Source organism: Podarcis liolepis (genome assembly GCF_965112155.1).
Source record: "Podarcis liolepis genome assembly, chromosome: 15".
Taxonomy (NCBI): Eukaryota; Metazoa; Chordata; class Lepidosauria; order Squamata; family Lacertidae; genus Podarcis; species Podarcis liolepis.
This window is the reverse complement of record NC_139566.1, coordinates 44,382,982-44,398,610: the sequence shown is the minus strand read 5'-3', so window position 1 is coordinate 44,398,610 and position 15,629 is coordinate 44,382,982. Positions and strand designations below refer to the sequence as shown.

Genomic DNA, 15,629 nt, shown 5'->3' with positions numbered 1-15,629 from the left:
TAACAGGAAAGGAGGAGGACCCACAAAAATGCTGTGCAAGGGCTTATAAAGACTTTTGAAATTGCCCTCCTGTAGATCAAGACCACCCCCAGAAACATCATACATACATCACGTGAGGGGTGTAACCTAAGACCACCCCTCGGATACATCACAGAAAAGGTGGCCTTAAAACAGAAATTTCAATATTGTTTTTCTCTTGTCCTTGTTTATTTCTTGTCTGGCAGGTTACTTGATTGGATTGCCTGAGGAGCCTGGCCAGTCTTTGTAATGATAAGGCTCACACCCTTTTTCAAACACAGACATACCCTTAAGACAGGATTTGTGAAGGAAGAGACAATGGGGAGGCTTTTCCATTTTGACCTTGCAGAGAAAACATTTGGTCAGTTTAGGAATCAAAATGGTTCCAGATTGGTCTTCCTGTGCTGATCTATGTATGTGTGGTTATGAACATTACCATATATCTAAGACCATAAAATTCCTATCACACTCCAGACTCCGTTCTTCATGTCTGAGTCTTACACGTGTGCAGCAACATGAAATGGTTTAAATCGGAGCCCCACATTTTCAGGAGATAGAAGATCCTTCTAGGATTAGAACAGAGGCCCATCTAGTCCAGAATCCTGTTTTCATAGCAGCCAATGCCAACCTAAGCACAGAAGCAGGGGATGAACACAACAGCGTTCCCTGTTTGTGACTTGCAACAAATTATATTGAAAGGCGCACTGCCTCCAATAGCGGAAGCAGTCCATAGGTGTTGTGGCTGGAAGCTTTCAATAGCTTTACAGGTAAAGGTAAAGGGACCCCTGACCATTAGGTCAAGTCGTGACCGACTCTGGGGTTGCGGCGCTCATCTCGCTTTATTGGCCGAGGGAGCTTCCGGGTCATGTGGCCAGCATGATTAAGCCGCTTCTGGTGAACCAGAGCAGCGCATGGAAACGCCGTTTACCTTCCCACTGAAGCGGTACCTGTTTATCTACTTGCACTTTGAATTGCTTTCAAACTGCTAGGTTGGCAGGAGCAGGGACAGAGCAATGGGAGCTCACCCCGTCGCAGGGATTCGAGCTGGTGACCTTCTGATTGGCAAGTCCAAGGCTCTGTGGTTTAGACCACAGTGCCACCCGCGTCAATAGCCTTATCCTCCATTAATACGTCTAATCCTCTGGCAAAGTCATCCAAGTTGGTGGCAATCGCTGCATCTTATGGAGTCAAATTCTGTAGCTTGAACTGTGCACTGCGTTTCTGTCCTCAATCTTCCTCCAACATTCAGCTTCCATCGTCTGGCCCTGAGAGTGGGAGAGAAACTTATCTCTGTCACTCAAATTACAAACAGGAAAATTAGCTTTTGAATACCTGTTCCCGCAACTAGAAATGTAGGGTGCCAGGGACATAAAAACATAAGGAAGAACCCTGTGGCTTAAACCAAATGCCAATCTAGTTTAGCACACTGTTTCCTCAGTGGTCCAAGTCACCTATGGGAAGCCCACAAGCAGGAGAAGAGCATAATGATATTTTGCTGTTTGTCATCCCGAGGGAGAAAGAGTACTGGACTCAGCACAACTCAGTAGACAGTTGTGCTGGTTTTTTGTTGGCATGGAGTTTTTACAGAAGGGAAGAATTCAAAAACATGATCTCAACCCACATGATCTCTGAAAAAAGGATCAGCAGTAGTCCCAGCAACAGCAGTTTGATTGGATTGAGGGCTGGCCAAAGAAAAGTTCACATGGCTGGTTGTATTGTTCTCTTTGTAGCCTAATACTCATTGCATGAAAGGAAAAAGGAATTGGGAAGGAGGAGGAAAAGCAAAGCACTGGAGCAAGTGACAGATGGATGAGGGCCTTCACTTGGCTTATGGTGGAGGCCAGATTTGTCTCAACCCTTGCTATGGTTTTCCTGGGGGGGGGGGGGAGAGAGGAGGTGCAGCAGAATACGATATTCGTGTGAACCTATATTCACAACTGTGACTGGAGAAAGGAATGAATTTTGAACTTTGCGTTGGAAGGAGAGAGAGAGAGAGAGAGAGAGAGATGTCCCCTCAACTGCTCCCTCCTTCCTCTCTCGCTTTTCTTGAGGGACGATGGAGATGGTGGAGAGGCCCGTCTTTTTCCTGTGTCTTTTTTCCTCCACAAACCTGCAAGGAAGGTTGGGCTGAGGCCATGGGCCTAGTGGGGGCATGGCTGAGGGATGAATTATTGGCCCAACCTTGCCCCCCAAAAAGTGATCAGACTCTTGTGCTACTGACATTCAGGCGTAAGTTTATGTATATAGTTTTAATTTTATCAGCGTTTAATTGTGAATTTTTTTTAATGAACTGATTTTTCTGTTTTTGGCAGGTTTTGTTTAATCTGTCCCGTCAGGGGAAAAGGCAGGGTATAAATAAATATGTAATAACAAGAACAATATTATTATATACAGTATTTATTGCAAACCATTCCAGGCTTGCGAAAAACAACCCACTCCGGGTTTTTGCCTCAGCTCCTTCCTCACACGTTGTTTTCTTTGCCCCGCCCCCAACCGCCAATAATAACTTATCGCAGCTGAGGCGGTTTTATCCTTCCGCGTTGCCAGTTAAAAAAACCCCCGACAAAGGCGGGGTCAAAGCTCCTGACGTCACCGCTGTGCTTTCCCCCTTCTCAGCATACGGTTTGACAGAGCGCACGCGCGGGGCGGAAAAATAGTCCTTCTTACGTCAGCTGGCTGGTGGGTTTTTTTTTCTTTTGGCGGAGTGATCTTGTTGTTCAGCGAAAAACCTATATAAAAGGAGGTCGCAGGCAGCTGCGCAGCTAGAACAAATCGCCTCTCCTCGCCTGGAATTCGCTGTCTGCTTGGACCGGCTCGAGCTCTGCGGTGAGATATTTTTCGTTGGGAAATAGGGCTCATTTCTCTCCTTTTTCCTCTGCCGCGTCAAAGCTGCCTTCAGGCTAGGCGGAAGGGCTGTTTTCTGAAGGGCGTTTGGGCTCGTGAGGGATACTGTGGAAGCGGCGGGAGGAGGGCGTGGTTTGGCGGGGCGGGAAGGGAATCCGCTTGGCACTTGAGGGGTCATCAGCCTTTAAGCGAGGGGCCACAATATGGTCCTCAAGAGCTGCTGTCATTTCGACGTGTACGCGTGCCAGTTCGGGTACGAATTGGCCAAAAAAGCCTAAAGGCGCCGCGGTCCAAAATGGCCGCCTCGAGGAAGAGACGAAAAACAACAAGGCGAGGGCCGTTAACGCGCCTGCGCTTGTGACGCAGCCAGGCACTGTGACGTCACGTAGCCAGGCGTCGGCTAGGGGTGCGCGCGCATCCTTCTCTCTTTCTGCCTTGTTGGTCTGAAGGGGGCGGAGCTTGTTGCCATTGGCAAGCGGAGTTGGTATTGTTTGGTCAGTGGGTTGATTGCTGGCTTCTTGTTTTAAGTCGGGGCATCTTAAATAAAGTGGGACTTTTTCCAAATCTGAATTGTGCTGCTTCTCCCCACCCCCCCTTGCAGAGAAAATGCAGATCTTTGTGAAGACCTTGACGGGCAAGACCATCACCTTGGAGGTGGAGCCAAGTGACACCATTGAGAACGTCAAGGCCAAGATTCAGGACAAAGAAGGCATTCCCCCTGACCAGCAGAGGCTGATCTTTGCTGGCAAGCAGCTGGAAGATGGCCGCACCCTGTCTGACTACAACATCCAGAAGGAGTCCACCCTCCACCTTGTGCTGCGCCTGAGGGGAGGCATGCAGATCTTTGTGAAGACCTTGACGGGCAAGACCATCACCCTGGAGGTGGAGCCAAGTGACACCATTGAGAACGTCAAGGCCAAGATTCAGGACAAAGAAGGCATTCCCCCTGACCAGCAGAGGCTGATCTTTGCTGGCAAGCAGCTGGAAGATGGCCGCACCCTGTCTGACTACAACATCCAGAAGGAGTCCACCCTCCACCTTGTGCTGCGCCTGAGGGGAGGCATGCAGATCTTTGTGAAGACACTCACCGGGAAGACCATCACCCTGGAGGTGGAGCCAAGTGACACCATTGAGAACGTCAAGGCCAAGATTCAGGACAAAGAAGGCATTCCCCCTGACCAGCAGAGGCTGATCTTTGCTGGCAAGCAGCTGGAAGATGGCCGCACCCTGTCTGACTACAACATCCAGAAGGAGTCCACCCTCCACCTTGTGCTGCGCCTGAGGGGAGGCATGCAGATCTTTGTGAAGACACTCACCGGGAAGACCATCACCCTGGAGGTGGAGCCAAGTGACACCATTGAGAACGTCAAGGCCAAGATTCAGGACAAGGAAGGCATTCCCCCTGACCAGCAGAGGTTGATCTTTGCTGGCAAGCAGCTGGAAGATGGCCGCACCCTGTCTGACTACAACATCCAGAAGGAGTCCACCCTCCACCTTGTGCTGCGCCTGAGGGGAGGCATGCAGATCTTTGTGAAGACACTCACCGGGAAGACCATCACCCTGGAGGTGGAGCCAAGTGACACCATTGAGAACGTCAAGGCCAAGATTCAGGACAAAGAAGGCATTCCCCCTGACCAGCAGAGGTTGATCTTTGCTGGCAAGCAGCTGGAAGATGGCCGCACCCTGTCTGACTACAACATCCAGAAGGAGTCCACCCTCCACCTTGTGCTGCGCCTGAGGGGAGGCATGCAGATCTTTGTGAAGACCTTGACGGGGAAGACCATCACCCTGGAGGTGGAGCCAAGTGACACCATCGAGAACGTCAAGGCCAAGATTCAGGACAAGGAAGGCATTCCCCCTGACCAGCAGAGGCTGATCTTTGCTGGCAAGCAGCTGGAAGATGGCCGCACCCTGTCTGACTACAACATCCAGAAGGAGTCCACCTTGCACCTGGTTCTACGTTTAAGGGGTGGCATTTAAACTTGCTACTTACAACCACCCATGTAAACCTCACTGCACTTTGTTTCATTAAAGCTGTTGCATTCCCAAATGTACTTGTTTCATCATTTTAGGTGGTTGGTGATTTAGCATCAGTATGTTTCGGGGGGTGTTTATGCTGAATATTCCATTGAACAATATCTGGCAAATACTTGGCAGGGGGCATAATTGTTTGAGTATCATGTCGACAAACTTTAACTTACATAATTGCCTTAAGCCAGAAGCTAAGGCAGCCTCAACAAATGAGATTGCATTGCTGAAGTCATACATGCAAGCATTAAGAGTTCACTAATGACTGAAAGGCGAGAGGAGCACTGCTTATGTGGAGTGGTTTTATTTCAGCCAAACTGGAGAACTGTTGACCGGTAAATTGAATTTGAGATTCAGTGCTATTGAAGCAGGCAGTGGTTCTTGGCACTTAAGAGCTATCGGCTCCTATGGTGGGATTGCAAATAGCTGGTGTAAACTGGGAAACAATTGGAGTCAATCTCTTGTTAAATTACAGTTGTGGTTAGTTCAACTCTAACCCTGCCTCAATGGAAGTAAATTGGAAGCTGGCCTTTGGGGAAATGTCCCAAACTTGTATTTCAGTCTATTTAATAAACAGCAGTGTCACAATAGGTTTTTCCTCCACTTAGCTGAACGGTTCAGCTCAAGTACCTTAAATTGCAATCTTGAGGCACTAGCTCAAAGTGGAGTATCTTTTATTCCAGTTGGTAGGTTCTCATGGCCTTGTTCGTCACCTGTGCACTACATATGTCTCTAATCCATTTAGCTAACTTTTATGAGCTTAATGGTGCAGTAAAGTAAGCTAATCCAGGAAAGCTGGTTCATATGCCTGTCTGGGAACTCTATAAAATTGCTCCAAGGAGGTACAGAAACTGTGAAAGCTGAATATGGTGCCTTATGATCCAAAGCAAGACAAATTGGGCTTGGAAATAATACCAGGTGAAATGTTAGAAGCTCTCAAGTTGACAAGCTTTTATTGGTTTGGAGTCTCTAAGCCACTTGGATAGCGGGGGGGAAACTTTCCAAAGCAAGTTTGCTTACCACTTAAAGTTACATTATTTTCAAATACTTTTTCATGGATATCTGGATATACTTGTTATAACTGACACTCTGCAGCTTCCTGACTGAGCATATAGGAGTGTCAGGATGCAGTAGAGGTCTTGCTATGAGAACTCTGACAAATCGTAAGTTACCTATGGTCATTGTAGAGTTTTCCTGCAGTTGTCCCACCCAGGAGCTCTTGCTACAGTCAGAATTGTAGAGTTGGAAGGGATCCCAGGATCATTCTAGTCCAATGCAGGAATCTCAACTAACTAGATCATAAATGACAGGTGGCCATCCAATCTAAGTTCTTACTGAAATTTGGTCAGAATCTCCTGCAACACAGACATCAACATTTGATACCTCATCAGCAGTCCAAATTTTGTTCCTGGCCTGAAATACTGAATACAGCAATGAAAATCATTTGCCTTGCATTTGGCTCTGCGTGTTTAGGTGCTGACATCTCACAGGCCAATTCTTTCCTGTGCTGGAAAATAGCTCTTTGGTAATGTAGGCTGTTGAGCTCTAATACAGTTTGACAGTAATCTGCAGGTAAAACCTTTTAACAAGTGGTGTTGTGTTGAGCATACATTCAATGGTGTAAAGGTAAAGGGGACCCCTGACCATTAGGTCCAGTCGTGGCCGACTGGGGTTGCGATGCTCATCTCGCTTTATTGGCTGAGGGAGCCAGCATACAGCTTCCGGGTCATGTGGCCAGCATGACTAAGCCGCTTCTGGCAAACCAGGGCAGCGCACAGAAACAGTTTACCTTCCCACTGGAGTGGTACCTATTTATCTACTTGCACTTTGACGTGCTTTCAAACTGCTAGGTTGGCAGGAGCAGGGACAGAGCAACGGGAGCTCACCCCGTCGCGGGGATTCGAACCGCCGACCTGATCAGCAACCCCTAGGCTCTGGTTTAACCCACAGCGCCACCCGCGTCCCTCTATTCAATGGTGTACAGCTCCATTAAAACACTATACAAAGTGGCTTACAACAACAAAATCAGAAAAAAATACTTTAAAAGGGGATCCTGGTTGGTTCAATGTCTCCCAGGGAGCTTTATGTGGAGGGAGGAATTGAACCCTGGTATCCCTGGTCCTATTCCAAGCACAACATTAATCAGTGGAGGAGTTAATGCACCAATCGCACAATATTTGAGACTTGCTAAAGATGGCAGCAACAGCTTGCAGAAAGTGCCAAAAGAGTGAGGTAATGGGTATGTGAGGATCCTTGACTGTCTGGCCTGTGTTCTTGATTCCTCTGGCTTGCAACACAAGGTCGCTTGTCAGAGGCCACCTAAAGTTTAGCAGCTTAAAGTTACTGCTAAGCCCTTTTTTACTGCAAATCTCCCATGAATCTACCAATGGATAATACGGCTGTGATAAGGCTCTTTCAAGCTTTATATGTCAATCCTAGTATCATGTGAGCTTGAAACCTTTAGACATTGTAGCCAGTCAAGTGAATGAAATCTTAACCAGTAATGGTGGTAGCTGAGTTAATTTGTGCTATCAAAAGGACCAATGAAATAATGTGTTGCTTAACAGGCTCAAGGGTAAACTGCATTTAAGAGATAAAAGTGATAATAGCCCCTGGAACATCATAAAAAGTAACCAAGATGTTACAAGCTTTGCAAGCTACATTAAGATGACCCAGAAAGTTCAGCTGATGTAAAGGAAGCCAATTCCCTCTTGATTATATTAGGAGTTCTACAAACACTGTGTTACAGTTGCTCAATTCAAAGTGCTGGTTTTAACACTAAAGCAGGCATAGGCAAACTGCTCCAAATGTTTTTGATCACCTTGTATGATAAAAAAGGCTTTAGAGCAGACATAGGCAAACTCGGCCCTCCAGATGTTTTGGGACTACAATTCCCATCACCTCTGACCACTGGCCTTGTTAGCTAGGGATGATGGGAATTGTAGTCCCAAAACATCTGGAGGGCCGAGTTTGCCTATGTCTGCTCTAAAGCCTTTTGTGGCCTGTGACTAGGATCGAGAGCTAAAGCCCTCCAAATTTAGAAACACTTCATTTGATTCCATTTATAAATACCTTTAAAGTGATTTAAAATATACCGGTACTAAAAAAAAGTAATAACATTTTCAAATGTAATAAGGATAACATTTGGATAGCCAATTAAAAGGCTTGTTGAAATTTTATTAAATATGTATACTGCCCTTCATATATCACAACATAAAAATACAAAATGAGAATACATAATAAATAAAAACAAATCAATCCCCCTCCCACAAAGACATTTGAAAGGCCACAGAATTTTAAATCAGCCAAAGGCTTGGTTACAGATAAATGTTTTCACTTGATGCTGAAGATACGTAACCAAGGTGCCAAGCAAGCCTTCCCAGGGAGTTCATTCCACAAACAGATCTACTGCAGGAAGGGCCCGTTCTTGCATTGCCACCTTCCAGACCTTTTGTGGAAGAGGCACATGAATGAGGGCCGCACAGAATGATCACAGGGTCTAGGTTGGCTTGTATGGGGATAGGTGGTCCTTGAGGTATTGTCCTGAGCTGTTAAGACTTTATAGTTCAAAATCCGCACTTTGGATTGGGCCTGGAAACTAATTGGCAGCTGGTGAAGTCAGGCCAGGATTGGCGTTATGTGCTCAAAACGTTTTGCCCCCGTGAGCAACTGTCCGCTGAATTCTGCACCAGCTGAAGTTTCTGAACTGTCTTCACAGGCAGCTCTGCTTAAAATGTAATCTAACCTAGAGGTTACCAGAGCATAGACAACAGCAGTTAGGCTATCCCTGATGGAAGCCACTCTGTGCCACTGAGGTTGCCTGAGCCTCAAGCAACAAAGGATCCAGAATAATTTGTAAGCTGCGTACCCACTCCTTCAGAGGGAGTGTAACCACATCAAGAACAGGCAACCTCCCATCCATGCAGTCTAGGAAACCACCCACTAGCGTGCCTCATTCTTATCTTGATTGAGCTTCAGTTTTTTGGGTCTCATCCAATCCAGGCAAGACAACAGTCCAGCATATTCACTGTGTGTCTTGCTGATGAGGTACTCTAAAACTCTGGATAACCCCACTCAGTGGTTTGGTGCTAAGCGACATACAGGATGAAATCCAATCCTGAGGAACCCCACATGGAAAGCTTCACAGGGCTGAAGAGCACTCACCAAGCATCACTCTCTGGAAATGACCAAGTAGGCCCACAATGCAGTGCCATCCATCTTTAACTTGGGTAGCTGCTTGATTAGGACAGTGTTTCCCAACCTTTTTTGGGCAAAGGCACACTTGTTTCATGAAAAAAATCTCGAGGCACACCACCATTACAGCCCCGTGACGTCAGCGCGCAGCGTCACGCTGGGAGGGACGCACGAAAGTGTAAGTTTCAATTTTTCCCCCTCCCCCTTGCCTTCCTTCTGTGCCAACCGCCAAAAAGCCAAGAATCGCGGGACCGCCGGGGGAGGGGGGGAGGGCAAGTGGAGGCAGCGGCGAGCCCTGTTCCTCCCCATCCACCCCATTCCGTGCAAGGAGCGCGAACAGGTGTGAGAAGGGGGTCAAACCTGCGGGTCGGCGCCGGGGAACCTCCAAGCTTTGGGGGTGGGGGGGGGAGGAGGCAGCAAAGCGAGGCAGGAAGGAGAGCGCGGCTTGGCGAAGTACTCGGCGGCGAAGGCCAGCAGGTCCGGCGGCCGGTGCCGCAGCACCTCCACCGTGTAGCCCTGCAGCAGCTCAGTCAGACCCGGCGGGATCTCGATGCTCATCTTGTAGCCGTGGCGCGTGGGAGACTCAACGGACGGGCCCAGGAGAGAGAGAGAGAGACACGACGGAGAGAGAGCGGGAGTCCCTGATCGCGGTCGCTACAACTACTGTGGCGATTGGTCGTGGTTGCCGCCGCCGCCGCCCACCTCTATCTATCTCTCCGCCTCAGCTTTCTACGCGGGCCTGGAGCCGGAGGTGGGGGGTGGCCGCCGCCGCTTTCTCCGCCTCCACGTCCTGCCTCCTCCTCCTCGAGCCCTCCGTCAGCCCTGAGGGAACCGCCGCGCTCGCGCCGCCGCTCTCTGACACGCGAGAAAGAGAAAGGAACGGAGCGGCGGGGTAGTCGGGGGAAGGAGGGGCCGGAACGGAAGCGCGAGGCGAGCTGCGCATGCCCAGCAGGAAGCGGCGGAGAGCGCCACAGAGAGAGAGAGAAGCAAGGGAGGGCGGGGAGTGGGCGGGAACACGCTTCATGCGTCACAATAACGGACAAGAGGCGCTCGAGGGATAGATTAGGACCTAATTTGACTTTTACAAAAAAATAAAAATAATAAATCTTTCGAATTTTTTAATTTTTCCCACGGCACACCAGGCAACATCTCACGGCACACTAGTGTGCCGCGGAACAGTGGTTGAAAAACACTGGATTAGGAGACCATGGTTAACAGTACTGAAAGCAGCTGAGAGGTTGAGGAGAATTAACGGGGGCCCATTTTCACTGTCTTTCTCAACAGAGGTTATCATACAAGGTGATCAAAGCAGTTTCTGTGCCAAAACACCAATTGAAATGAATCTAGAAATTCAGTTTCCTCCAAGAGTGCTCCAGAACCTTACCCAAGAAGGGGAGACTGGCCATTCGCTACTTAGATTTTCTGAATCCAGGAAGGGTTTGGCACTAACAAGATAACAGAGGCAATCCTTGCTAGATGTGTAATGGGACAGAGTTCCAAAGGGCAGGTTGCTTGCGCCCTAGTGGCCCAGTATGGAAGATGGTATTGACAGGAGTCCCTCTTCCGCAGAATGCAGCAATTGATGGGGTATGTCTGTTCCTGTGTATAGATGTATGCACACTTAGCACAGATACTTCCTCTCTTGTCTATAGTAAACAGTTTTATGCATTCCATATACAGTCTTCCAATTTTTTCAGGGTGGGGGGAACCACAGCTCTCATACCCACTTTTTCCACACCTCTCTGCCTTAGCTTCTCAAGGCTCAGCTACTCTCCCCCTGCAATGGCAATGGGCAGGTTTTGGCTCTAAAAGCAAGCATTCAGGAAGTTATAGTCCCCTGCCCAGTGAAGGCTGCTCTCTTGCAGGGTTGAGGGCTGATCTCTAAACCAGGTGTGAGGAATCTTTGGCCTTTCAGATGTTGCTGAACTACAACTCCCATCATCCCTGGCCACTGGCCATGCTTTGCTGAGGCTGATGAGTTGTAGTTTAGTAACACCCCGAGGGCCAAAGGTTCCCCCACACCTCTGCTCGGGGCCTGCAATCAGGAGCAGCTGTGTGCACTGTGCCCTGCCTTCAGAGTCCAAAGTAACATGGAAGGAACTTGCTCTGTTCTATATTAACTAATAATAATAATAATAATAATAATAATAGTAAGTTGTCTTGTTAGCTGCATGTTACCTAGAAGCCTACAAGCAGCTTCTGGCATATTAAAAAACATAAATGTAGTAATGGACTCCTCCCAAAAAACACAAAACAGCCACCTCATAAAGGCAGCAGTAAGTTTTGGCAGCCGAGAAACTGGATAAATACCTGACCCTCCAAGTGTCCCTTTTCACCAGGGACAGTCCCAGATTTAAAAAAGCCACCCCAGTTTCTGATTTGATCCTGGAATGTCCAACGTTTCCCTATTTTCATTGTAGAAATGTTGGGAGGGTATGCTACCCTAGTCTACCCCAAACCAGGAGGGGGTGGGGAGGTTGGCTTTTAGATCCAAGAAGGATCCTTCACCTTAAAGAGCCTGAGAAGTCAAAACTGGGCTTGGAAACAGAGCAGGCAGCAGAGAACTCCTCTTCCCGGCTCTGTTTACCACCAGTCTGTCCACGTGTTTACACGGCCTGTTCCACGACCCGCCGCAGCTTTCCTGGGTTCGCGGCCTGGGGCGGCCAACCTGCCGGCCTGAAGAAGCGCCCTCCTCCGCTGCTGCTTTACTCGGAGGAAGCGCCGCTGCGTCCCAGCGCACGATACTCGCCGGAAAGTGCGCGCAGCAAGTTTCCTCGCGAGTAAGCGCGTCCCCCAGGCAGCTCGCCCGCCCGCCCCGGCGCCTCCCCCGCCCGGCCCTTCTGGGCGCGACGGGGCGGTCCCGCGGGGAGGGCCCGGCCTCAATCCGGGAGCGTAAATGGGGGCGAGCGCGGCGGGCGCGGCGTCTTCTCGGGCGGCGGGTCCCCCGGAGGCACTTTCTGGCCGGCTCCTTCTGCGCTCGCCATGGCGCGCTGCTGCTCCGCCTTCCGCGCGGCCGTGGGGCTGGCCATCGCCGGCCTGCTCTGCCTGGGCGCCGGGGTCTTCCTGGTGGTCTCGCTGCCGGCCATCATGGAGGAGCAGGTGGTCAAGGTAGGGGCGAGGCGGGCACGGCGCGCTCTCTCCCGCGGGACTCCGGGCTGGCCCAGCCGGGGGCGCGCGGCGCGCTTTCTGCCGCGTTGGCTCCCGACGCGCCGACAGAAGGGGCAGCTGGTCCCCTCGAGGCGGGGGGGGGGGTCTCCTTGGAGGTGCTTTTTAAAAATGCGACTCGACATCTTACTTGGCGCTCTGGGGGGGGGGGAGACAACCTCCCCCAGTCCTAAAATCATTCACATCAAACTAACAATTTCCCCTTTCCAGAAGTCTGGATTTGCCAGCTGTTGCAAATCCGTGCTTGGTGGGTCCAGCATCCTCCAGGGATGGTCCAGCGCCTCGCCTCTCCTTCGGGGGGAGCAGGAGCACAGCAGGAAGATCGTAGCAAAAGTTTTCCCTGCTTTAAAGTTGACCCAGCTACTCTCCTGCTGCTACCATCATATGGTCCAATTCAGTATAAGGCAGCTTTTCTGGTTTTTTTGCTCCTTCTGCCTTCAAACTAGAGTCCCCACTTGGCCTGGGTTGGGGCTGCAGAGGGAAGAGAGCGTGACCAGCAGGCACCTGAGGGAGCTTGTTTACCTGTCCTGGGAAGGATGCTGTTGATTGTTCCCATCTTATACATCCTGTGCATTTGAATGGAAATTGGGACAGCATAGTTAATTATCCTAAATGCACGTTAGTGACTATGCATGTGTGTTAAGGCTGATTGCAACACTGAATCTTAAAATGTTTATTTAAAATGCTCCTAATGACTGCCTCCTCCCCACAAAGGCAAAATGGAGTATGTTTGGTGTTTGTGTCGGGGGGGGGGGGGAGATTTCTGTTCGGATCACAGCTCAGGAGGTGTGGTGAACTCTATAAGCAGACCAAGCATATCTCTTTCTGTCAGGAGCGAGCCAGCAATAAATCACAGAGTAAGTGAAGTTAACTCTTTATTAGAAGAAACAAGGTCTGCTGAGGAATGCCAGGCGTAATGAGCACAGCAAATCTGACAGGTCTTGCCCCATGAGGCAGTTGTGGAGACTGAAGGTCCCTGCCTTCCCACAGCCAGCTAAATCATCTCCTTTCCTGGGTCCTTCCCAAGCAATCCCTCTTCATGCCTCTTCTGGTTCTGAGAGACAAATGGGAGGAGGGGAGCTGGTCACAGCAGGAGGGGGAGACCCCCTTGCTTCTTCACCAGCCTATCTCATCTCTGCCTCTGGGCCACACTCCTCTCCTGCTTCAGCTGGACTTCTCTCTGCCACAGACTCCCCCTGCTCACTAAGCCCTGCTGCCTCTTCAGCTTCTGACACCTCCTGCTCCCAGTCTGCTCTCTCTTCTCCCTCTGACCACTTATTGTCATCCCACCACCATTCTTTGGCTCTGAGACTTCTTCTCTTGGACATTCCCCAGCTGGTGCCTCCCACCATTCCTCTGCATCCAGCCAGTCCATGACACTTAATCTGAGAGAACTGCTTTAAAAAGAGTGCCCTCAATAGGGGAAATTTCCCCCAGATCCATCACAGGAGGGAAGGAATTGAGCTCATTTCCTCATGTGCTCCAGGCCCAGTGCAAACTGATTCCCCTTGGCGCCTAGTAGTATTATCTTTTTAAGCATGTAGTTATTCAACTGCACATTTTGCATAACCTCTAGTTCAGCTGTATTTGCAATATAGCCTTTGAAGTGAACTGCTTATGAAACCTTCCTCTTAAAACCCTTTCTCCAAGATCTAAGAAGTTCTGGTGCTTATTTCTGTTTGGGATGTGTGATGAGGGCAGGATTTGGCTCAGCATTGCCTTCACAGACGGATGGTTATTCTCCAAGGTTTCAGGCTTGAAACCTTGCCTGGAGATGCCAGGGAGATGCTCTGCCACTGAGCTGTCATGTCCTTGGTAATGAGGCTGGCTTGTGGGGTCCACCTGCTATGGGCTATCCACTCAACTCTATACTCAACAGCTCGTCCAAATAGAATAGACAGTTCCTTTTCACTCTGGATAACTGGCACATACCTCATGTAATTGTTCCTTTAACTGTGGGGGAAAGGCACACCCTGTAGCATTGTGGGTCTGTGTGATTTCTGCTCTGTGCATGCAGCTTGGGCATCTTGCATGAAGCAATAAATCATGGATGCAAATCAGCATCAGGCTAGGAACATCACCTACCATTGAAATTAATAGGATAAAATAAGGTGATGCAAATCTGAACAAGTAGAGGGGATGTGGAAAGGGTTCCTTACCTAGAGCACAGTTCAGCCCAGGTGAAAAAAGAGACTATGTGTGCATGTGTGTGTCTCTTTATTCCTTTACCAGAAATTGGGTTGAAGCAAAATGCTGGAGGAAGATTTATAATGAGCATCTCATCTGGTGCAGAATGTTGCAAACTAATTGGGTTGTATGCCAGTTGAATGTGTGTTCATATATTTGCTTTTTAAAGGCCCCTGCACAAAGCATATACTTGCTGACTATGATACAATTGTTCTCCTGTGTATGAATGACTAATAGTGAGTTTGAATGTCCTGTTTGCTAGATAATTATAATATTTTTGCTACTTGTATTGTGCTGTTGATTAGAGTATCCAGACTGCCAAAAATGCCTATCATAAGGTGCTTTGCAGGGCTGTTGTAATTTATTCCTGTTTAATAGATTGAAAGGTGGGAGTTTGTGTGTGTGCGCATTTGCGATTTGGGGCCAAGGCAGAGAGAGGCAAAGCACAGTGCACCAGCCCTCAAATCCCCATGGGGTCCTCAGCTGGTAAGCAGCAAATGCTGTGATTTCAAGTGTGCTGTGAGGGAGGGCGGGCAGGCCAGCATGGGGATCTGATGCAGGTCAGAGGGCAAGCTTCCTCCTTTGGGAGCATCCTCTCACTAAGCTTCTGTTCACGCCTCCCTCATGTTAATATCTGCTCAAAGGAAATCTATCCACTCTGCAAAAGCGTTCATGACCCCTCATTGGCTAATTCAGGAAGAAGCAGGAAGCAGTAACTCTTAGGAAAAACATGATTATCCAAAACTTTCAGAATCTTGACTTTCTGCTGCAGAATTGGGGTCCTCATTTGCAGAAATAGCGCTGAAGATAGATTTGAAAAAATGAGGTCATGCTTCTGTTCTTTCTACTGCTGCCTCCATTTTCTGGGAACAGGAAGTGTTCTGTCTCTGGGCGTTTTTCAGTTGTTGGTCCAACAAACTTGCACAGCAGAACTGTAAGAATTAAATTGCTGTGTCAAGTCACCGAGGCAGAAAACCCACATACAAGGCACTCCAGGGCACTGTTTAGTCTTGTCTGGTGTCAGCTGACAATTCTTCCTCCTACTCTTGAGAATTACAAGAGGTTTAAGGGCAGATGGGGACCAGTTGTTGACCTGAACGATACCCTCCGAAGATGTTATGTAGTTGCAATGCGCAATGACTGTGTGCAACAAAAGAGAAGAAGAGCATTGGGGAAGTTTCCATAAAGACACT

General features: G+C 49.0%; 2 protein-coding genes across 6 annotated transcripts in view; both read left to right on the top strand.

The window, feature by feature from the left end:
- Positions 1-1,772: 1,772 nt before the first annotated feature.
- Positions 1,773-4,912, top strand: UBC (ubiquitin C). 2 transcript variants are annotated; one of them, XM_083476732.1, is made up of 3 exons: positions 1,773-1,851; positions 2,635-2,844; positions 3,464-4,912. In XM_083476732.1, exon 3 carries the CDS (start codon positions 3,469-3,471, stop codon positions 4,840-4,842), a length of 1,374 nt encoding a protein of 457 aa, XP_083332858.1. In that variant the 5' UTR covers positions 1,773-1,851; positions 2,635-2,844; positions 3,464-3,468; the 3' UTR covers positions 4,843-4,912. The 2 variants fall into 2 exon arrangements, with proteins under 2 accessions (XP_083332858.1, XP_083332857.1); XM_083476731.1 differs by lacking the exon at positions 1,773-1,851 and adding an exon at positions 2,069-2,139.
- A 6,824-nt stretch (positions 4,913-11,736) lies between these two features.
- Positions 11,737-15,629, top strand: part of SCARB1 (scavenger receptor class B member 1) — a 54,679-nt gene continuing 50,786 nt past the window's right edge. For 3 of the 4 annotated variants that reach the window (XM_083476725.1, XM_083476722.1, XM_083476723.1), the window contains exon 1: positions 11,792-12,192. In XM_083476725.1, the coding sequence (XP_083332851.1) occupies positions 12,067-12,192 (126 nt within the window). In that variant the 5' untranslated portion in view covers positions 11,792-12,066. Of the gene's footprint in view, positions 12,193-15,629 lie in introns of all 4 variants that reach the window. The other variant, XM_083476724.1, reaches the window with a different exon arrangement.

What these genes read in the sequence shown, in the direction of transcription:
- UBC (XM_083476732.1), top strand. Translation starts at nt 3,469, where the DNA reads ATGCAGATCTTTGTGAAGACCTTGACGGGCAAGACCATCACCTTGGAG.